Source organism: Lontra canadensis, unplaced genomic scaffold (genome assembly GCF_010015895.1).
Source record: "Lontra canadensis isolate GAN:19392208 unplaced genomic scaffold, GSC_riverotter_1.0 scaffold1, whole genome shotgun sequence".
Classification (NCBI taxonomy): domain Eukaryota; kingdom Metazoa; phylum Chordata; class Mammalia; order Carnivora; family Mustelidae; genus Lontra; species Lontra canadensis.
The window spans coordinates 107,804,300-107,827,634 of NW_022630995.1; the positions used below are offsets into that span (position 1 = coordinate 107,804,300).

The 23,335-nt window shown below is 34.0% G+C and overlaps 1 protein-coding gene across 2 annotated transcripts in view; it reads left to right on the top strand.

Moving 5' to 3' along the window:
- STPG2 (sperm tail PG-rich repeat containing 2) overlaps positions 1-18,539 on the top strand; it is a 586,771-nt gene extending 568,232 nt beyond the window's left edge. For both annotated transcript variants that reach the window (XM_032861350.1, XM_032861361.1), the window contains 2 exons: positions 12,689-12,837; positions 18,256-18,539. In XM_032861350.1, coding sequence (XP_032717241.1) covers positions 12,689-12,837; position 18,256 — 150 coding nt within the window. In that variant the 3' untranslated portion in view covers positions 18,257-18,539. The remainder of the gene's footprint in view (positions 1-12,688; positions 12,838-18,255) is intronic.
- Positions 18,540-23,335: the final 4,796 nt, after the last annotated feature.

Sequence of the window (23,335 nt, forward strand, 5' to 3'; positions counted from 1 at the left end):
GAGGGATTCCATAACACTAAGCAGAGTTTATGATCTAGCAGTTACTCTTCTAGGTACATAACTAACAGGAATGTATACATATGTGTACCAAATGACATGCATAATGATGGATAGCGGCATTATTTTTCATTACTAAAATCAGGAAACAACCTGTATATGGCCATCAGAAGTCGAGGGGTTAAAATACATTTTGATGTATTTATCAAGTAAAATGCAAGAAAGAATCAGAGTAAATGTTATACACAACCATGTTGATCCACATCACAAGTATCATGTCTAATGAATGAAGCCAGAGAGAGAAAGGGATCCTCCATGCAATTCCATTTATATGAAGTTTAAAATCAGGCAAAAATGATCAAATGTAGAAGTTTCAGAAGTCAGGATACTTGTGACTTGTAGGCTCTGAAGTGGATATGGGGAATTGTGATTGGTGGGAGCATACAGGAGCCTTCTGGCAGACTGGTAATCTTTGATTTCTTGACCTGGGTGCTGTTTGTACAGCAATGTTCACTTTTTGAAGATTCATTATATTATACGCATTTGTGTATTCTCCTCTATGCTTTAATAAACATCTACTTAAATATATTGAAAATATTTAAGAAGATTAAACCCATGTTTAATATTAGTTCCAGAAAAAGGAAATAAGGAAAATGGAGAAGAGATACACAAATAATCTCAGCTTAGAATTTTCCAGAAATGAATGAGGACTCGAAGTCCTCTGAATTTTAAAACAAACAAAAGTAAAATCTCTCAGGTTTCTGTGTCAGGCTTAGCTCTGAGTACTATGGAACAAAACAACAATGACTTTCACTAAGCTAGATAAGAAATAGAGCAAGATACAACACAAAGGACATGACATGCAAGTTTAATAAGTAGATAAAGCAGAGAAAGAGGCTGTGAAATACTGGTTTTGGGGAGCAATGCTGATCTCCTAAATGGGGATCCTTGCTCAAGGTAGAGACATTAGATATACAAATGCAAGTAGGTAGGGTAGATGTGGTGTGGGGTGGGGCTTGACAAAAGGTAAGAAAGTAAGGCTTCCTTCTATAAATAACTGGAGCTAATCCTCTGTTGTTAATGTGTGATTCAGTTACCTGTTCCTCTGTCCCCCAGTTTTTAGTTGCTTTGCCATGGTGTTATATAGTAAGGATGTAGAATGACTGTTTATATCAATTTGTTAGCATGTATCATTTGTACTCTCCCTCTGTCTTTGTCTCATTGTTACTCCCTCTGGCTCCTCACTTGCTCTCATCACCCGCAGCCCCCAACACACACAAATAAATGGAGTAAAGGAAACATAATGTTGCTTTCATCCTCATTCTCTAATATGAAAGAGAAAAATATCAAAGGACCATACTATTTAACAAGATTGACAGGCAATAGACAGAACAAACTCCTCTCCAGGACTTGTAAGGGTGTTGGATGGAGTTAATATGAATAAACTTGATGGTTAGGAGGGAGGACCCAACCAGCCCAATAATGGAGATTTTACAAATCTTTGGGAGAAGGATAAATTTGAGGCTGTCTAACTTCAAAGTTGACATTTTTTAAGACAGGCATCTTTTGAGGCAGATGGTGTAAGATTGAGTAGAGGACAGAAGACTTCTGATTCCTGGGGAAGAGGAATTGTAACCAGAATATGACCAAAAGGACAGTTGAACACTTGAAGTCATAAAAAAGAGCATGTTTTGAGTTTAAAAATTTTGTTTCAATGTTTAGTTTGAAAAAAATTCCAACTCCAAATAATCAGCACATTTCATCATTTTTGCTTTCTCTTTTTATTTTTCTATCTCTCTTACACACTCACTCTCATACATGTATGTACATGTACATTTATACATTATTATAATTGTAGAATTATATATTGTATAACCATTTGAATTTACCAGATATCACAATCTTTTGCCTTTAAATGCTTCAGCACGTACCTCTGACAACAAAGATATTTTCTAAATTAACAACAAAACAATGATAAAATCCTGGAAATTTTATATTGTTACAATACCATTATCTATGATACATTCCTTATTCTAATTTTCTACATTCAGTGTCATCTGTTGTCTTTAATTGCTGTGTTCATTTAGTCTCCTTTAACCTATAATAGGTCCTCAGTCTTTCAGGACATTGATTTTTTATTTAACTATTTTTTTTTAATTTTATTTTTTATAAACATATATTTTTATCCCCAGGGGTACAGGTCTGTGAATTGCCAGGTTTACACACTTCACCACACTCACCATAGCACATACCCTCCCCAATGTCCATAATAACCCCACCCCCCTCCCAACCCCCTCCCCCCAGCAACCCTCAGTTTGTTTTGTGAGATTAAGAGTCACTTATGGTTTATCTCCCTCCCAATCCCATCTTGCTTCATTTACTCTTCTCCTACCCCCTTAACCCCCATGTTGCATCTCCTGTCCCTCATATCAGGGAGATCAATTGGAGAAAGACAACTATCAGGACATTGATTTTTGAAGCTATTCAGTAGACTTAGTTTCAATACTTGCTGATTCTTTCTTCCAAGTACATACTTCTAATCACTATGCAAAAGTTATCAGGTCATTGTTCTCTTATCCTTCACTGGAAGGGAACAGTGTAACACATTTTGTGTTTTTAATATCCCACTGTGGCTTGGATAACTATTCAGCACCCCAGGAAAGATATAATAGTTATTTTACCAAACATAAGCATAAAAGTACCCTAATGACTCATTGTGACTAAAATGTCTTAAGCAATGTGTTTTACTTCACATAATAAATATATACCATATTATTTATAATTTCATGAAAACTATTGACATGGCAAATTAAAATATAGCCATTTAACTTTTATTTCATTATGAGTTTGAGAAGGAAAACACAGATTTTAACATTGTATTGATATTACATTAATTGTAATTCAAATTTCAAACATTCAATTTCAATGAAATGGCATATATAAATTGTCCTTTAGTTCAGATTAATTTTAAATCAGTTTTGCAAACCACAGAACACAGAATGGAAAAGTCCAAGTGGACATTAGGTGACTCTTGGCTGCAGACAAGTAGTTTCAGATACTTTTGTATTCTGAAAGCTACAGTCTGAACATGGTTTCAATGCAGATCAAATACACTTACAAGCCATCTCATATTCATTCTAGCTTCAGGTAGCAAATGCTTGGAATACTAAATAACTGTGTTCCTTTCTATATGGCAAGGATGGCAGTCTTTTTACTTTTGCTAGCCTATGATTCAAGAAGAAGCAAGTTGTTAATTAGAAGATATTTGTGCATAGTTAAGAATTTACGATTACGTGCTGTCATCCAATCCCTTCATTTTCTCACCCAACATTGTAATAACTGCTAGAGTTTAGCTCTTTGGTTATTGTCACCTGTTCTATGTGGTTATTTGAGCCATTAGATTTTTTTTCTCTCTAGCTTCCTGTTAACATCACCCCATTTCTCAAATGTCATAGTGTAAAATTTAATGTTTAATTTAGATTCCAGCTTTTTAGTTGTTTCCGGACCTAATCTGTCTCTTCATATACTTGTTAATCATTCTCCTTCTACAATTCATAGCATTCATGATTTTTAACCATTTATTTTATGTTGTTTACAATCCTTAGCTTCTAAGTACATATTTTCAGCGATAACAACATATAGATGCCTTCTTGAACAGTTTGCCATACATGTCTTATTTTTTATTTAACTTATATTAAAGAGATGAGATGAAATAACATTTAAAAATACTCTAAGGGGAGGAGTTAATCATGTTAGACAAGTTAGAGTTTAGAATGGAAACACACAGGACATGGCAACCTTTGAGTTTAATAAAAATTCTTTCCACCCAAAAATTTGTCCTCAAATACCATACCTGTGCATCCCTATTTTAATCATTATGGCTATTTAAATTATTTCATCTATTACAGGGCAAGCTTTTTCTCATTATTTTCATTATTAAAAACTTACCAATCTATTTTTCCTTGTCTATCCTTTCAGATGAATTTTAGAATCACTCCACTTATTTTTTTAAAAATTTTTAATCTTTTTTAAACATATAATGTATTTTTAGCCCCAGGGGTACAGGTCTGTGAATCACCAGGTTTACACACTTCACAGCACTCACCACAGCATCCCCCCCAATGTACTCCACTTATTTTTAATAGACTTTTTTTAGAGTCGTTTTCTGTTCATAGCAAAATTGAGTGGAAAATGCAGAGAGTTCCCGTATACTCCGCCTCCCTACTATCAACACCCTCCATCACAGTGTATATTTATTACAATTAGTGAACATACCCGAACACATCATTATCACCCAGAATTTGTAGTTCACATTAGGGTTCACTCGATGCTGTAAATTCTCTGGGTTTGGACAATTGCATAAGAATATGTATCCAACATTATGGTATCATGCAGAACAGTTTCACTGCTCTAAAAATTCCTTTGTTTCTGCTTATTCATCCCTACTTCCCACTAACCCCTGGTAACCACTTATCTTTTTTACTGTCTCCATCGTTTTGTTTTTCCACAATGTCATATAGTTGGAATCATACAGTATACAGTCTTTCAAGCTTGGCTTCTGTCAGCTAGTAATATGCATATAAGGTTCCTCCATGGCTTTTCATGGCTTGATAGCTCATTCTTTTTAGCACTGAATTATATCCCATTGTCTAGATGTACCACGGTTTGTTTATTCACCTACTGAAGGATATTTTTGCTTTTTCCAGGTTTTGACAATTATGAACAAAGCTGCTATAAACACCTGTGTGCAGGTTTTTTGTAGACATAAGTTTTCAACGCATTTGGGTAAATACCAAGGAGTGTGGATTTCATGGTAGGAATATGTTTAGTTTTGTAAGAAACCACAAAACTCTCTCCAAGTGGCTGTATCTTTTTATATTCTCACTAGCAGTGAGTGAGTTCCTGTTGCACTACATCCTTACCAGCATTTGGTGGCGTCAGTTTTTTGAGTTTTGGTCCTTTGAATAAGTATGTAATGGCATCTTGTTTTAATTTGCAATTCCCTAGTGACATATGGTGTTAAGCATCTTTTCACATGCTTATTTGCCATCTGTATATCTTCTTTGCTGAGATGTCTGTCCAGATCTTTTGCCCATTTATTACTCAGATTGTTCAAGTTTGAAAAGCTCTTCATATGTTTTGGGTAACAGTTCTTTATCAGATGTATCTTTTTTTTAAAAAAATGAACATATAATGTATTATTAGCCCCAGGGGTACGGGTCTGTGAATTGCCAGGTTTACACTTCACAGCACTCACCATAGCACATACCTTCCCCAATGTCCATAACCCAACCACCCTCTCCTTACCCACCTCCCCCCGGCAACCCTCAGTTTGTTTTGTGAGATTAGGAGTCTCTTATGGTTTGTCTCCCTTCCCATCCCATCTTGTTTCATTTATTCCTTTCCTACCCCCCAAACCCCTGACATTGCCTTTCAACTTCCTCATATCAGGGAGATCATATGATAATTGTCTTTCTCTGATTGACTTATTTCGCTCAGCATAATACCCTCTAGTTCCATCCACGTCATCACAAATGACAAGATTTCATTTCTTTTGATGGATGCATAGTATTCCATTGTATATATATACCACATCAGATGTATCTTTTGCAAATATTTCCTCCCAGTCTATGGCTTGTCTTCTTATGTTCTTGACAGTGTCTTTGGCAGAACAGAAGTTTTCATTTTAATGGAGGCCAGTTTTTCAATGATTTCTTTCATGGGTCATGCCTTCGGTGTTGCATCTAAAAAGTTACTGCCAAACCCGCAGTTATCTGGATTTTCTCCTATATTACCCTCTAAGAATTTTATATTTTTGCATTTTACACTGAAGTCTAAAATCCATTTTTAGTTAATTTTTGTGAAGAGTGTAAAGTCTGTGTTTAGATCCACTTTGGGCATTTGGATGTCCATTTGTTTAAGCACCATTTATTGGAAAGGCTGTCTCTGCACCATTGTAATGCCTTTGCTCCTCTGTCAAAGATCAGTTGGCATATTTCTGTGGATTTTTTCCTGGGCTCTTTATCCTGTTCCATCTATCTCTAGATCTGTTCTTTCATCAATATCACATTATCTTGATTCCTGTAGCTTTATAGTAAGCCTTGAAGTTGCACAGTGTGCCTATTTTTTGATAGTGAACAGTAGCCATGTCTTAGAATCATGTAGCTAACTTTATAAAATGACCGTAGCAGCATTCTATTTTTTCCTATGTTGAGAATAATTTATAAAATATTATCAGAAGTTTTTTCTAGAAATTTTGAGACTTTATTGGCATTCTTATTCTATAAAACAATAAAGTGAGAATCATGTCAGTTACCAATTTGTGAAGAATCAGAATAATTGCCTAAAAATAAAATCCTAGACCTGATATGACTTGTCTTTTCTTCTATTTATTTTAATTCTCCACTTTAAAAAAACATTTAAATATTTAAATTTGTATGAGCCCATAATGTAAATATATGATATTCATATCTTTATGTTTATGATAGTCATTTGCTTTTTACAAATCTGATTGTACCGGTACCAATAACCTTTGAGTACATCCTTTTCCCGTTGATTTGAAATGCCAATTTTATCATATGCTAAATGCCTATGTTTATTTTAAGCCTAAAAAACGACTTTTCCACTAAATTTACCACTGCTTTTGGACTTGAGCCACACTGTTTTAAATACAAAGATTTGTATTATTTTATAATATCTGGTACCATACCACCTCTCTAAATCTTTCTTAGGTGGACCTTCACTTTTAGACCTTCAGACCCAGTAGCCTTTGAGGAAAGGTATAGAGAGAATTGGTAGGGTGAATAGCCATAGGAAGAGTTTCATTTATTTCCTCTGCTGTGGATAGAGCCTGATACCTCTACTCTACTTCCACTTCCCAAATTCAAATGCAGTAGTATCTTGGCTTTGTCTGAATTCTAATGTCAGAAACAAAATTGGCCATGCTCATTGCTAAGTTTGTTCTACATACTGTGCCAGGATTGAAACTTGGGACCTCTCAAAACTATTCTGACTCTAGTATTTCATTTCTAGATCAAGGAAAACACAATGTCAGCTTCCAGAAGTCAATATTTTTTTCTTGGAATTGGTTTGAAAATGGGAGATAGGAGGTTTGAATCGGACCTCTAAATGAACCTTCGATCCATTCCCATCACTATTATATCTATCAGTAATTATCTGAAATTTTCATCAGATAAATGTTCATCCCTGTATTTCAGTAGGTTTTCTGTATTCATGTTTTTCCTTAGTCATTTCTAATGGGAACATGAGTAAGAGCAACACTAGAAGCCACCTATAGAGAAAAACAAACAAAACGAGGTCAGATGGAGTTTTCCCCCAATTACATTTTATTTCACTTATAAATTTATGTATATCTGGATTTATTTTATAATCCTTTTCAACTAGTACTATGGAAGATTACTCATTTTTTCCATCTGACACTGAAACCTCCATATGTCTTATGCTACAGATTTTATCCCTACTGCATTTTGTGGACCATTTCACTATCCGATATCCCCTCCCACTCTCAATTACAGGGTGATTCCCATTGTCTTTTAAATAGTTTCAAATCTTGGGCCACCTGGTTGGCTCAGCTGGTTAAACATCAGCCTCCAGCTCAGGTCATAATCCCAGGAACCTGGGATAGAGCCCCATGTTGGGCTCTCTGCTCAGAGGGGAGCCTGCTTTTCCCTCTCCCTCTCTGCTTCCCCTGCTTGTGCTCTCTTTCCCTCTGTCAGATAAATAAATAAAATCTTTAAAATAAATGTATACATACATACTTTCAAATCTCTTCTGTTAAAAAAATATAACCAATATTCCTAGACCCTTCATTCACCTTCAGCTATTTCTTTCTCTTTTCTACTTTTGCAGCTAGTTGTTGAAATGTTTCTCCTTAGTGCTGTACTTCTTTACTTCTCTTCTCAGTTTCCTCCAGTCTAGCTTATAATCATTTTAGTTTACTTCAAACAAGTTAATCAATGTGCTTCTTTTCTCTCAATATGAAGAATGTTTTTAGTCTACTTATTATTAGACTTTTCAGCAGGGTTGAAATCTTGGTATACTCTCTTGTATGCTCTTCTCTTGGCTTCCCTGACACACTACTTCCTGACATACTCCTATCTCTCCACCTGCTCTATTTTCCTAACTTATATAGGCTCCTTCTCCATACATGGCCAAGAATTTGGTAGTTCTTAATGGCTTGACCCTGGTTCCTTCTCCCATGCTATAATCTCTCAGTAGTCTATTTGTACATAACTAGTACATTTTCATCTTTAACCCCTTCTTCTCCTTTGAGCAGCAGACTTGAATCTTCCTTGCTTCTGGAAGGTAATTATAATCTGAAAACCTCTTGCTGATTAATTCTTATTTCAATAAACAAAAATAGAGAATTGCCATTGAAATGAGTGATGTACATTAATTTAGTAGTTAGGTAAGAATACATATGATATTCAATGTTTGTATAATAAAAACATTAATGTCAAATATCGTAATGAATAATTTTTCCAAAAGGCAAATCAGAGAATCATCTCTCCCTCTCTTTTTAATATACATCAATGGTCTCTCATTACTTTTAGCATAAGGACTGAAATTCTCAACCTGGTTACTTACCTCTATATCATCACCTTTCACAGTGCCTCCCTTCCTCTATGCCACTCCAGGCCCACTGGTCTTTCATTGACTAGAGCATGCTACAGCCCTTTGTGTATGTTGGTCTCTGAGCCTAGACTATGTCCCTCCATTTTTCTCCTCATTGTAGCCTAGCTAGTGTCTGTCCTTCCTTCAGATCATCACTTCCTTGATGAAGCCTCTGATTGCCTTTACTAAGTAAGTCATGTCTTTTGTTTGTCTTTGTGTACCTCTCCTTGAGAGTTCTTATCGCTGTCTGATTTTACATTTATTTTATGATTGTCTGATTATTGGTTGTAGATTTCACAAGGCCTGGAATTTTGTCTTGTTTGTTGGCAATTTTGTCATTAGACCCTAGTACAGTCAGTGCTTCGCATGTTGAAGACATTTGATATTCACTTGTGGAATGAGTGAAAGGAACATTAAGTGGAATTTCCTATTTTCCTTTTTTAAGTCATAAAACATTTTGGATTATGACTGCAGCTCTGGGGTTAATTCTATGAATGTTGATTTGTTCTTTATTGTTTTCTAAAACATTTATATTTACATTTTCTTTAACTTAATAGTTATTTAAAATGTTCTTTTAAATTTTTTAAATGATTGAGTTCATACTTCCACTTTGTTTTGTTCTAATTTTATTATATTTTTCCTGAAACGTGTATTTTTTATATTATAAATAAGTACTAGATGTTACTCAAATTAATGTTATTTTCCTTGCGTTGCATTATATTTCTTGGACTTGTATAAACATATTCTGTTTGATCATGCTTTTAAAAGAGAACATTGATGAAAAAATTTATATTTTCTGACAGCAAGGTGTGGGGATTGCCTGACTCTGTTCTCATTTTCTGATCATGAAAATAATCTGTCTTTTCATTTATCTTGCTGGAATAATATAACCCAGTGAACTTTCAGTGTTTTTGCATACCACTAGACTAAAGACTAATTTTACCTGCTCTGTTTCACAGTTCCCTAACTATAGGAATAAAAATTTATTTTTATGTATGTTGATATAAAATATTTACTTTTGGAGAGACACTGTATAAGACAATAATAATAATAATTGATATTTTTTTCAGCATCTAGTTCTAGATGTTTTTGATAATAATAATACTTGATACATAATATTTTTGATATGCCAGGCTTTTTTATGCTTTAAACATAGGAATTCATTTAATTATCAAAACAATACTAAAAATAGTTATTGTTTTATCATCCTTATTTTTTTAATGTGAAAACCAAAGCATAGGGAGAGGTTAAATGAGTTACTTAAGGATGGATAGAAAGAAGATAGCAAGACAAGATTGAGTTCCAACCAAAAGCCTGTGCTTTTAACCACTAAGCTGTATTGCTTCTCAGAAATAAAGACTACTTTATATACTTTAATTCAATTAGTAGACCCAGTCTATATAAGGTAGATAGCATTAACTCCATTTGAAAAAGAAACTGAATTTCAGAGAGGGGGAATAACCTTCCAAAGGCTACAGACATTTGAAGTGTCCAAGTTCAAAATTGTGCTGAGATCTATTAATTATCCTTCTATATGAAGATGACTCTAAACCTGAAACTTTGAAACCTGAAACCTAAACCTCTCACATGCAGACAACGAAAACTATAAATCTAAGAATGTTATATTCCCAACAATTTGTACTTACCAACTACTCACCTTAATTCCCAACTTCTTTATGTATTCTGTTGTATAGTGTTCTTGGAGAGAGGGGCATGAGAACCCACAAAAGAGAAGTGTTGATAGCACTATACTAGGACTGGTACCTATCTTATAGGAGGTGCTCAATAAATATCAGCTGAATGAATAGTCCATTTTTTATTAACATATAATGTATTATTTGTTTCAGGGGTAAAGGTATGTGATTCATCATCAGTCTTACACAATTCACAGCACTCCCCATGGAGAGTGCTGTGAATTGTGTAAGACTGATGAATACCCTCCCCAATGTCCATCACCCAGCCACCCCATCCTTCACACACCCCTCCCAGGAACCGTCATTTTGTTTCCTGAGATTAAGAGTCTCTTATGGTTTATCTCCCTCTCTGGTTACATCTTGTTTCATTTTTCCCTCGCTTCCCCTATGATCCTCTGTCTTGTTTCTCAAATTCCTCATACCAGTGAGATCATATGATGATTGTCTTTCTCTGATTGACTTATTTCACTTAGCATAATGCCCTCTAGTTCTGTCCACATCATTACAAATGGCAAGATTTCTTTTCTGGGTGGCTGCATAGTATTCCATAGTGTATATATACCACACCTTCTTTATCTGTTCATCTGTTGATGGACACCTAGGCTCTTTCCATAGTTTGGCTATTGTGGACATTGCTGCTATAAACATTCAGGTGCACATGGCCCTTCCGACCACTATGTTTGTATCTTTGGGGGTAAATACCCAGTAGTGCAATAGCTTGGTTGTATGGTATCTCCATTTTCAACATTTTGAGGAAATTCCATATTGTTTTCCAGAGTGGCTGCATTGCATTCCTACCAACAATGTAGGAGTGTTCCCCTTTTTCTGCATCCTTGCCAACACCTGTTGTTTCCTGACTGGTTAATTTTAGCCATTCTGACTGGTATGATGTGGTATCTCACTGTAGTTTTGATTTGTATTTCCCTGATCCCGAGTGATGTTGAGCACTTCTTTATATGTCTGTTGGCCACTTGAATGTCTTTTTTGCAGAAATGTCTGTTCATGTCTTCTGCCCATTTCTTGATTGGAATATTTGTTCTTTGGGTGTTGAGTTTGATAAGTTCTTTATAGATTTTGAATACTAGCTCTTTATCTGATATGTCATTGGCAAATATCTTCTCCCATCTGTCAGTTGTCTTTTGGTTTTGTTGACTGTTTCCTCTGATGTGCAAAAGCTTTTTATCTTGATGAAGTCCCAATAGTTCTTTGCCCTTGCTTCCCTTGCCTTCAGTGATGTTTCTAGGAAGAAGTTGCTATGGCTGAGGTACAAGAGGTTGCTGCCTGTATTCTCCTCAAGGATTTTAATGGACTCCTGTCTCACATTGAGGTCCTTCATCCATTTGGAGTCGATTTTTGTGTATGTTGTAAGGAAATGGTCCAGTTTCATTCTTCTGCATGTGGCTGTCCTATTTCTCCAACACCATTTGTTGAAAGGACTGTCTTTTTTCCATTGCATACTCTTTCCTGCTTTGTTGAAGATTAGTTGACCATAGAGTTGAGGGTCTATTTCTGGGCTCTCTATTTTGTTCCATTGATTTACATGTCTGTTTTTGTGCCAGTACCATACTATCTTGATAATTATAGCTTTGTAATAGAACTTGAAGTCTGGAATTGTGATGTCACCAACTTCGGTTTTCTTTTTCAATATTCTTCTGGCTATTCAGGATCCTTTCTGGCTCCATATAAATATTAGGATTATTTCCATTATTTTTTTTAATGATCTTTTTTTTTTTTGCAAGAGATTTAGTAAACATCCCTCACAGCAAATGAAAATCAGACACTTTTTCTTTCTATCTTTCTTTCTTTCCTTTTGTTTTTAGATTTTTGCTTTCTCAGTGTTTTCAGTGGTAAGTAAATGGTGAATTCAGATAAACTTCATCTTGTTACTGCATGTTCATAATACCAAAGATAGTTTTGGGCAGATGATATGCATTTAATCAGTATTTATTGAAATGATAAATGTTAAGAGAAAGCACATCTGAGAAATCAGTATCTACCTTCATTAGAAGCAAAATTTATTTTGAGAATAAAGATGATTTAATATTGATATATACAAAAAACTTATTTTTTTAAAACATGATATAAGGTTTCATGAAAGATTTGGTCTCAAATATGTATAATCTTCAACAAAACTATTAAACATGTTTTAGTTAACCTCATGACTAGTAATTATTTTATACATTAAAGCACATTTATAGATATTAACCCTAGGAATCTTAAAGTGTAAAGTATTAATGAATGGTATTGGTAAGTTGTAACTTATTTACATTAATGAGCTCTTTATAGATTTATAAAAATAATTTCTCAAAGTTTTATGAATGACATAATTAACATACCCTGTTCTTTTGTTTGAATATCCATAGCTCAGTCCATTTTTAAGACATTCTGTTTTGAAGAAGACATTTAATGTCACTCTACCAAATCCTTCCCTGATTACGAGAGAAAACACTTTTACTGTAAAACAAAAAGCCAAACAAAAAAACCCAGAAAGCAAAGTAAAATCTTCTAAATGGTAAGTGTGCTTGTTCTCACTGAATCATAGGGTTGCTACATTTTTACAGTCCATGAATTAACTGTCATATATAATCTCTGAGACAGATAATTTATTTCTGTCTTCAAAGCAATGTATTTGTATCCTTATTCTAGAGCTTGGTTATTTATATCCGTAGTGGGTAATTAACATATTATAGTAGAGACCACTATGCATGCTTCTAGAAATAAATGATGAACCTGGTCAAGAATACCGTTTTTAGAAGTCTACTTTTCATATGCCGTTAACACTAAGATAGGAGAGTTACCTTAATGAGGTGAAGCTGACAGTGTTTCTTTTAATTAACCTATCTTTTAAAACAAAGAAATCTACAAAATAATGCCATAGTCTAGTCAGTTATTGTGAGATTACATCTCAGTGAAATATATAGGCTTTTTCAAACAAATTGTATTATCAAGCAAGTTTGAACTAAGAATATTCCTAAGTAAATAGTTAATAGGTATGGGTTAAACACCAAGTGTATAGTAATGACTAACAGTGGTTTAGGCTTTATTTGGGGGTTTTTTGGTACCATAGGATGGGCTTGAATAATCTGATGTTACTGTATTCCAAAAGAGGTTGCTTTTCATTTCAGTATCTACACCACAAAATGATGTATATTTCAGGAAACTACTGAGATTATATTAATTGCTAGAAAATTAGATTCTAAACAAAAAAGTACTTATTAAAATTAAAATAATAAAATATAGAATTTAATATCTGATAAATTGTTAGACTACTTACTGGAGTAGTAGATTAGATTTAATCTAGATGTCATCAGAATTTATTCTTGCCACAGTCTGGACCTCTGCCATCCATAATGTTAGCACTAGACCCATGTGACTATTGAGCACTTGAAATATGGCTATTTCAAATTGATATGTACTGTAAGTCTAAAATGCACACCAGATTTTGAAGACTTAGTTTGACCAAAAAAGGGTATAAAATATCTGATTAATACTTTTTAAATTTAATATATGTTGAAATGATAGTATTTCAGATATACTGGGTTAAATATACTATTATGATTATTATCAGCTATTAATTTTTACATTTAAATGTGATCATAGGCTCATATTATATTTCTATTGGATGGTACTGGTCTAGAACATCTATGTTTTGGAATAGTGATTTCATCAGTATATTGGAAAACAATGTCTACAATAATTTTTTTAAAGATTTTATTTATTTATTTGACAGAGAGATCACAAGCAGGTGGGGGTGGGGGGTGGGGGTGTAGCAGACTCCCCGCTGAGCAGAGAGCCCAACGCAGGACTCGATCCCAGGACCCTGAGATCACCACCTGAGCCGAAGGCAGAGGCTTAACCCACTGAACCACCCAGGCACCCCAATAATGTTTTATTTTTAATTTTAGTTCCACTCTATTACATATTTTGTTATGACAGAGAGCAGTAGCCCATTAACTACTCATGGTCATTATTACTTATTAACATGCAGTAATTCTTTAAAAGGCAAAAATATGAAAGCTATTTAATGTCATTTAAAACTACTGTCCTGACTTTTGTACTATAAATGTTATAATTTTCTTTTTTTCCTTTTTTTTTAAATTAAAAAAAATTTATTTTATTTGACAGAGATCACAAGTAGGCAGAAAGGCAGGCAGAGAGAGAGGGGAAAGCAGACTTCCTGCTGAGCAGAGAGCCTGATGTGGGGCTTGATCCCAGGACACTGGGATCATGACCTGAGCTGAAGGCAGAGACTTTAACCCACTGAGCCACCTAGGCGCCTCTAAATGTTATAATTTTCAATCTATATCTATTTTTTGATCCCATACAATGTTGTTATTGTCATTTCTTAAATTATATTTATTTAGATTTACCCATATATTTATGTTTCATTGTTCTTTATTCCTTCTTGCATTGCTGTGCTTCTCTGTGCGATCATTATTCTTTCTAATGAACGACTTTTAATTTGTGTTCATGAAGGTTTGCTATTGATGAGTTTTCTCTTTTTTGTTTGGAGTCATTTTTATTTCATCTTCATTTTTAAAGAATATTTTTACTGGATAAAGAATTAGAGGTTCCTATATATATTCTTTTAGCACTTTAAAAGTGTCATCGCATTGTATAATGCCTTCCAAGGTTTCTAAGAAAATGTTTTTCCTTTGAAAATGATGTGCCTTTTATTTATCTGGCTGCTTTTTCAAATTTTCTCTATGCATTTTAAGAAATTATTTTTAATGTCCTTAGGTTTTCCTGTCTCTACCCAAATGCTCCTTGGTGTTCACTAAAGTTCTGAATTGTATAGGTTGATGTCTTTTTATTAGTTATGGAAAATCATCACCCACTAGCTCTTAAAATATTGCTTTTATAACATCCTCCTTTATATTTAGAAAATGCAATTACAGATACTAAATCTCTTTCTTTACTGCATCTCATGTATCTTGTATATTTTCTATAATACAGACCTATTTCCTTCCTGTATTTCAGTCTGTATATTTTCTAACACTCTCTTCTAGTTCACTAATCTTCTCTTCAATGGTCCAATCTGCAGTTAAACACATCTATTGTATTTCTAATATTAATCATTATATTTTTAATTCTATAATTTCCTTTTCATTATTGTTTATAAATTTCAATTATATGGAGAGGTTCTCTATCTTCTCAACAATTTTGTCACATTTTATTCTTTATTTATTTTAAAGGACACAAACTCTGAATCACCTTTGGATATGTTTTTATTGTCCTTTTATTCTCTCAGTTTCTATCTTTTGATTCTGTCCCCTGGCATGTCTAAGCTTGATCAAATGTTGGTCATAACTTATGAAAAATTACATAGGTAATTTGATGCTTTGTCTCATGATCTTTCTCCAGACAGAACATCTTTTCACTTTCTCTCAGGCATCTTATGTATGGGGCAACCATCTCTTCCCAGTGTGCGATTTTGCTTGTTCAGGATTGGGCTTCATGTTTTTGTGAATGTTGATCTAATGAACATCAGGTATGTTCCCAGGGTATGACCTTTCTGTGATCTTAGCAGGAAGTCAGTGACAATCACTAGAGTTCTTCCTCTAACATTTTTACTTTCAGTCTTTGAAACTACCAATACTCTGTGCAACTGCCTAGATCTTTAGCTGCACTTTTCACTCTACTTCTTAGTCTTTTGACACTACCCCCACATCAGATAAAATCAAACAAATGTCCTGAGGGGAAAAATAATACAATCTTAGACTCATTTGTGTTCTTCCCTGTTCTTTGGGATTTTTGTCCCTTCATGTTCTATTGTCTTGAACTTGAACTCTAAGGTTTGTTTCTATAGACCCTGAGAGATAGTGGGTGATGATTTTCCATAATTTTATTTATTTATTGAGCCAAAGTCTCAATTTAGATTCCTATCTAGTTTGTGGTTGTCTTCCATGCTTCTTAAAAACTCAGAGTCCTCTAAGGGAATGTGAGGCTCACTTCAATGCTATTCCCTCCTCACCTTTCTCACCAGGTTCCTGGGCTTTACAAGACCTGGTTGGTGTAGCTCTCCATTCTCTTAAATAAACATAAGCAGAAATAAATTCTGTAATTTTTCTCAGAGACTTGGTCTGCAGTGAGTTACTCTGCCATATCTGAAATTCTTCCTTTACTATAGTTTGCTTTCTTTCCCTTTTACCTCTAAAAAAATTTCTAAAATCCGATAACTTTGATGGAAATTTACAACTGAAAAGAATATCTCCTAAACATGATATATCTTGACATGTAACCATTTACTCAACATCCTACTAAAAAGTGCATATTCTATTTTAAGGAAATGTATGTTCTTATCAAACTTTCTTGCAAATCTATTTCTTAGTTAAGTTCAGTTAGCCAACATATAGTACATTAGCTTTTGATGCGGTGCCCAATGATTTATTAGCTGCAAATCTATTCCTTTAAGATTATTGTCACATTATAAACTAAAAGAATATGTTAAGGTTGTATGGTTAGTTATTTAATTATTTTTACCAGATGTCACACAAAAATAAGCCCTTCAAAAGTGTTTTAGTATCCCAGACATGCCCACCCACATCTTAAGTCCTTTGTGAAATAAGCCTTCAGAAGATAAAACCAGACTAGCTCCTTATTCAACTAATCACCATTACAGATGAACAAAAAGACTAATTCTATCTTTTCTATTTATATGCTCTCCTAGGATTACTACTAGAGAACCTCAACTGACATAAGATTTCCATTCAGAATTTCTCTGCATTTCAGTCAGTATAGTGTCATATGGAGGCTTCCTCCTTTAATTAACTTTCAGGAAAAACAATTTTATTTCACAATTAAAGAGAAATATAGTGCTTGGCTGAACTACTACATTAACTGTAAAGAAAAATGAGTGAGTTAACATGTTCAAAGGGCTGCTATCAGCTCCACTCATGTTTGGATGAAGGGGAACAAGCCATGTAACAGAAGGGTGTTGGGTGATTGAAAATGGGGAAAGAATTGCCATCTGAATACCAAATAACAGGGATGATGGTGTTAAAACAAATTTCTGGACTTCACAGGTTACCCTGTGTCAATCAAGCCACATTTTTTTCAACTGTTCCTGGTCATAATGGAAATGAACATAAAATATTTTTGTTATGTGTAGTCTCACATACATAAAACTTAGTGAAAGAATTGATATTTCTTCTGAGAAGAAATCTAGTACAGCCTCAGGCACCTAAGTGGCTCGTCAGTTAAGTGCCTTCTGCTCAGTTCTGATCCTGGGGTCCTGAGATCCAGAACCACTCACTGGGGAGCCTGCTTCTCCCTCTCCCTCTGCTTGCAGCCTGCCATTACCCGACCCCCCCACTGGCTTGTGCTCTGTCTTTCTTTCTCTGTCAAATAAATAAGTAAAATCTTAAAAAAATAAAATCTAGTATAGCCTCTTACATGTTACAAGTACATTTTATAAAAAATTTAAAGAAGCTTAATGCCCAGAATATTAACCAATGGAAAAACTAGTATATTAAATTATATTTTGAAAGTATGAACAACTTATTTGGTTGCTATTTCTTTTCTGTTCTCTCATCTGGATTAAATACATTAATATTATGGCATAATATCCAAACTACTGCAGGTATTATATATATTTAATATATAATTTTTATATTTATTATTTATTATTATTTTATTTTATTATTAATTATTATTTATTATTAATTTAATATATAACTTTTAACTACTTTGAGTCCCCAGCAGAGTCATTAGGACAATCTAAAAGCTAGGATTATCACATAATATGAACTACCTGATATCAGTGATACTTAGTCAATCTGGTTAGAAGGAAAGAGTGTTTTGTGAAATTTTTGTATTTTTTTTTATTTGAGGTAATGAACTAGAGGAGCAATCTGAAAGAATATTTTGGCTTAGGTTGAGAAGTACAATAGAGACAACACTTACTGAAACAGCTTTTCTTTCCCCACAGATATATTCTAAAGGTATTATCTATTAACATAAAGGTAAGCTGACAGTTCTCTCACAAAGAAGCAGTTCCATTTTGATGATGCCCTCCATCAGCTACTCAAAGGAATATAATTGCTCTTCTAACCTCAAGAGATAGAAAAATCTGTTCTTGCAAGACATTTAGTTCTTTTTTTCTCAAAATTTTCCTATTACAACAGCAGTATATATATATATTCGTTGCATTCTTTCTAAACATGTATTATTAATGCTTCCATATAAAACACAATGCTGAATAAAGACATCTGAAAACCCTTTCTTTTTTACTTTGTATTTCATTCTCTAACCAGAGACTACAATTATTTCCCAAATACTAGGCGTCCTGAAAATAAGTACATGATGTTATTATATGTATGTGTTACCCACTTGACTTATTTTCTTATTCTTCATTTCTCTGAAATTATAAAAGTAGAGAATAAGAGTCACAAAAATATTATTTACTTTGTGTATGTTTTACTTTGTGTGAAGTTTATGTATAGACAGGAGATCAAGGGAAAAGTGATTAAATTACAGCAACACACAGGGGCTCCTGGGTGGTTCAGTTGGTTAAGCATCTGACTCTCGATTTCAGCTCAGGTCATGATCTCAGGGTCCTGAGATCAAGCCCTCAGGCTGGGCTCCGTGCTCAGTGCAGAGTCTGCTTAGTCTCTCTCTTCCTCTCCCTATTCCCCTTCCCCGGCTTGTGATTATTCTCTGTCTCAAAAAATAAAATGAAACTCTGAGCTCATGTTCTAGTTATATAACCCTAACTAAAGTTCTGAATCTTTGTTCTATGGCTGTAAAAGCAGTTGGTGTGCTACATCAGTAGTTTTCAAACATAGCTGCTGCTTCACCATTGCCAAAGGAGTTGATAAAATACCACAGCTTCCTAGTATCTAACAACTCCCCAGCTACTGTACTCTGGGATGAAGACTTGGAACCTCTATTTTCCTCTAGGCATTTATGTGGTGAAATTAAACTCTACCTACATAATTCCCAAAGTTTCTGTCATCCCTATAGTATTTTTTCAGCAGTTGCCTGTTCATATGTCATGTGAACCATGTAAAATATAGTTTTGGTCACAGAAATTTCAGAAAAGCAAGTGCATTTGAAGTACATTACATATGTTGTAACAACCTTGCATGTATTCTTTTCAGGTAGTACCTTATGGAATTATTTTTATTGTCTTCCTCTTAATTATATTCCTCTATGATAGATCACATAATATGAAAATCTCTTCATGAAAGAAAAATAGAAAGATGAAAATTCAGAATGTGGGAGAGTTTACTGGTCACAACTCTCAAGATAATGTATTAATTATTCAATAGAACTAATTCTTATGTCTGTAATCCTAAAATTGTGTAAAAATTCTCCAGACTAGAACTAGCTGGAAGAACAGAACTAATTGGAAAAGACTTCCCCCACCACCAACTGATCCTTTCCAATAATTGTATCCAATAAGTTTTTTATTTGCTTTAGTTAGTTTTCATTTCTTTCAATTGAACCATCACTATTACTTAATATTAGTTTTCCTTGAGGAAACTTGTCTCTTACGTGATAATTATAGAGCTCATTTTGCGGAGGCAATTTTTTATTTAGAAATATTTTTTAATCATCTCTTGTTCTTTAGTGTTATTGACCAATTTAACCTTTGCTTAATATGTTCGTGATCAAAATATTCAATGTTATTACCAAAGGAATTTCATGAGCAGGGCAATCCACCATGTGGACACTCCCAAAATATATGCTGTTACTGCTGGACTGTCGGGGTTTCCCTCTGTTGCCCAGGGTGATCATTAACTATGGTAATACAGATAAATCCCTGCTCTCACTGACACCAGAGCATGCTGCCTACAGTTCCCCAGTGTTAGAAGCAGCTAAATTGCAAACAGGATCAATGATTTGAATGATCTTCCCTTGTGACTTCTAACTCTATATCTGATTTTATCTTATTTTTAAAAGATATTTTATTTATTTATTTGACAAAAATTGAGAGACAGCAAGAGAGGGAACACAAGCAGAGGGGGTGAGAGAGGGAGAAGCAGGATCACTGCTGAGGAGGAAGTCCAGTGTGGCATTCTATGCAGGGCTCCATCCCAGCACTCTGGGATCATGACCTGAGCAGAAGGCAGATGTTTAGCGACTGAGCCACCCAGGTGCCCCTGATTTTAAAGGTATTACTTCTTTTCTTGCTTTCTGGTATGTTAATTAATACTACATAGTGTATTTTTTCCAGCCAGAAGCTATTAAAAAACTAGCACTGTACTTCATTTTTAGCAGCTCTGCAAAATTATCTACCTCTTTATCTCCAAGGTTGTTGAAAATGTACTTTATGTGCCCTAATTTCCATTACTTTAAATCAGACCTTACCAGTGATTATCCCTAAATTTGGAGGAAATGCATGAAGCAGTTTTCATGGGATTTAATACTAAACCTTTAGAAATTAAAAATGTATCTCTACAAAGAAATTATATATCATATTTAACAGAGTCTATTTATTTAGAAATTATATATATATTGCCTATAAACTATATATAATATAAACTATAATCTAAAAAACTATTTGTAGTTTACTTTTGTAGTATATAGTTTAAAAGCTGAGACTTCTCTATAAAACTCAACAAAGCTTCTATTTCTAATCTTGCACTCATAACTATTGAACATGAATTTGTTTATGTAGGATCCCCTGTATTACTTACACCTAGAGTTCTAATAAATGACAAGCACTGAAAAATATTAGAGTCTTGTCTGCAGAATTATCTCATGCACGTGCACGTGTGTGTGTGTGTGTGTGTGTGTGTGTGTAAAACTTTAAGTAAGCTACTTCTCCAAAATTTTTTACCTAATTCTTGAAGGGTGAGGAGTGTTTTCTCTATGATCCTTTGAAAGTAATGTATTTAGCATAGAAGAAAGGATATGAGATTTGGGGAAGTGGTTCTGAGCTAATGACGTTCAGTTAGAGACAAAACTTTGAGTGATGCTAATTAACACAATAATAAAGATGATAATTTTTCTGAACAAGAAGAAAGGCCTGTAGAAGAGTATAACATCAATCCATGAGATACCACTTAATATTTCACAGAGCAGCTTCTATATGAGGCAACAGATAATTAAAAACCAAGTTGACATCAAGAAAGAAAATTCAAGACCATGTCTTGGTCAGGGCCTCTTCAGCACAGTGAAATAAGTCTTTCATTATACACTTATGTCTAAAATCGTACTTTACTACATTAAGCAACAAATATTATGTAATAATGACTGAGGAGTCAAGAAAGTTTCATTAAGCATCTACTTAGCATGACAGTGAAGTGCATAGCAGATTTAAGAAATGTGTCCATTAAAAACAATTAAAATTTTTCATTGATAGTATTTAAAAGGTTATAGATCAGCTGTCTAGGTAATTCAGATATCCAGAATGATATATACTCTGAGGATTATGATTTTATCTTCATATGAGGTAGATCTTATTAATGAACTGTCCTTGGTTTGCCTTGGTGCCTATCCATATAATTTTCTCTACAGTCAAATAATGAAAGATTCAAAGTGGGTTTTAATATCATTCTTAGTAGATAACATCATAGGGGAGGCATAAATTCATTACTGAAGCTTGTCTTCTCTTCTGAAGGTTAAATATGCCTTAAATCTTGTTGCAAAATGATTTATAAAAAGAAAGACACTATTCTAAAAACAAAAATCTTCTCATTTTGAATTTCGTCTTGTAAATTGCTTCGAAAGTGAATGGGGATCTATGTAATCTATAGGATTATGTGGAATATTACACTTAAACCCAGATTCTTAGAGCGTGTTTCTTACTTGCATAAATTCCTATTTTTTTAAAAAATATTTTATTTATTTATTTGACAGACAGAGATCACAAGTAGGCAGAGAGGCAGGCAGAGAGAGAGAGGAGGAAGCAAGCTCCCTGCTGAGCAAAGAGCCCAATGCGGGGCTCGATTCCAGGACCCTGAGATCATGACCTGAGCCGAAGGCAGAGGATTTAACCCACTGAGCTACCCAGGTGCCCCACTTGCATAAATTCATATTATTGTTTTAAGCAATAATGAGACAAGCAGGGGCAACTGGCTGGCTTCGTTGGTGGAGCATGTAATGCCTGATATCAGGGTTGTGAGTTCAGGCTCCATGTTAAGTGTAGAGATTACTTAAAACCAAAATCGTTTAAAAATTTAAAAAAAGAGAAAGTAAATTGAATATAGTATTAATCACTATGGTTTTTATCTAAGAATGATAATAATGTCAAGCTGTTTGCTAAGGGGTCACAGAAAAAAAAATTTAGAGAAGGAAAGTCTACTTTCCCATATACTGTGTATAAAGATATTCATCCTCAAAGTTATGAAATTAATACTTAAGGATAATTTTCCATGTATGTCAAATAGAGGTAAACTGCTAATCCTAAAACAAGGAAGTTAACTACCAATTGAAAAATTTGTGCAATAGATCATTGTTTTATTCAACAATAAAAATGATTTACATTTTCTGTAATAATTGATAAGGTCTTATTCTGTTACAGACATTCTCAATGCAGTTAGTGGTATAAATTCATATTAAGGACTTTTTAAAACTTGCAGCTCACAGAGTATGAACACAATTCTGCAATGAAGAAATATGTACATAGTGGGAGAACTCGATCAACATTTTTCTTAAACTGCAGAGAGTAGATAGACTTAAGTGTCTGAATTCTTGATGTTTTGATGTTTTCATTAATACGATATAAACTTTTCAGAAACAGTCTTCAACTTATATATCTTCATATCACCCAAAATGGACAGCAAAATATTTTGCATGTAATTGTCAATTAGTCAATACATTTGGATTTACTAAGACAAATTCTGCATGTTCCAGATTGATGATAAAATAAGAGATGCAGCAAAACAAGGTAAGGTGTTTTCTCCTTTTGTTCAGGCTAAATATTATTGCAGTGTTGTCAAAAATATCATGCCACCTTCGAAGTGCCAATTTTACTAGAACTTGTTGTAACTTACTTGTACAGATGAAAAGAATCTTCCATATGTATATGGTTGAATTATGTTCAAAAAGATGTTGAAATC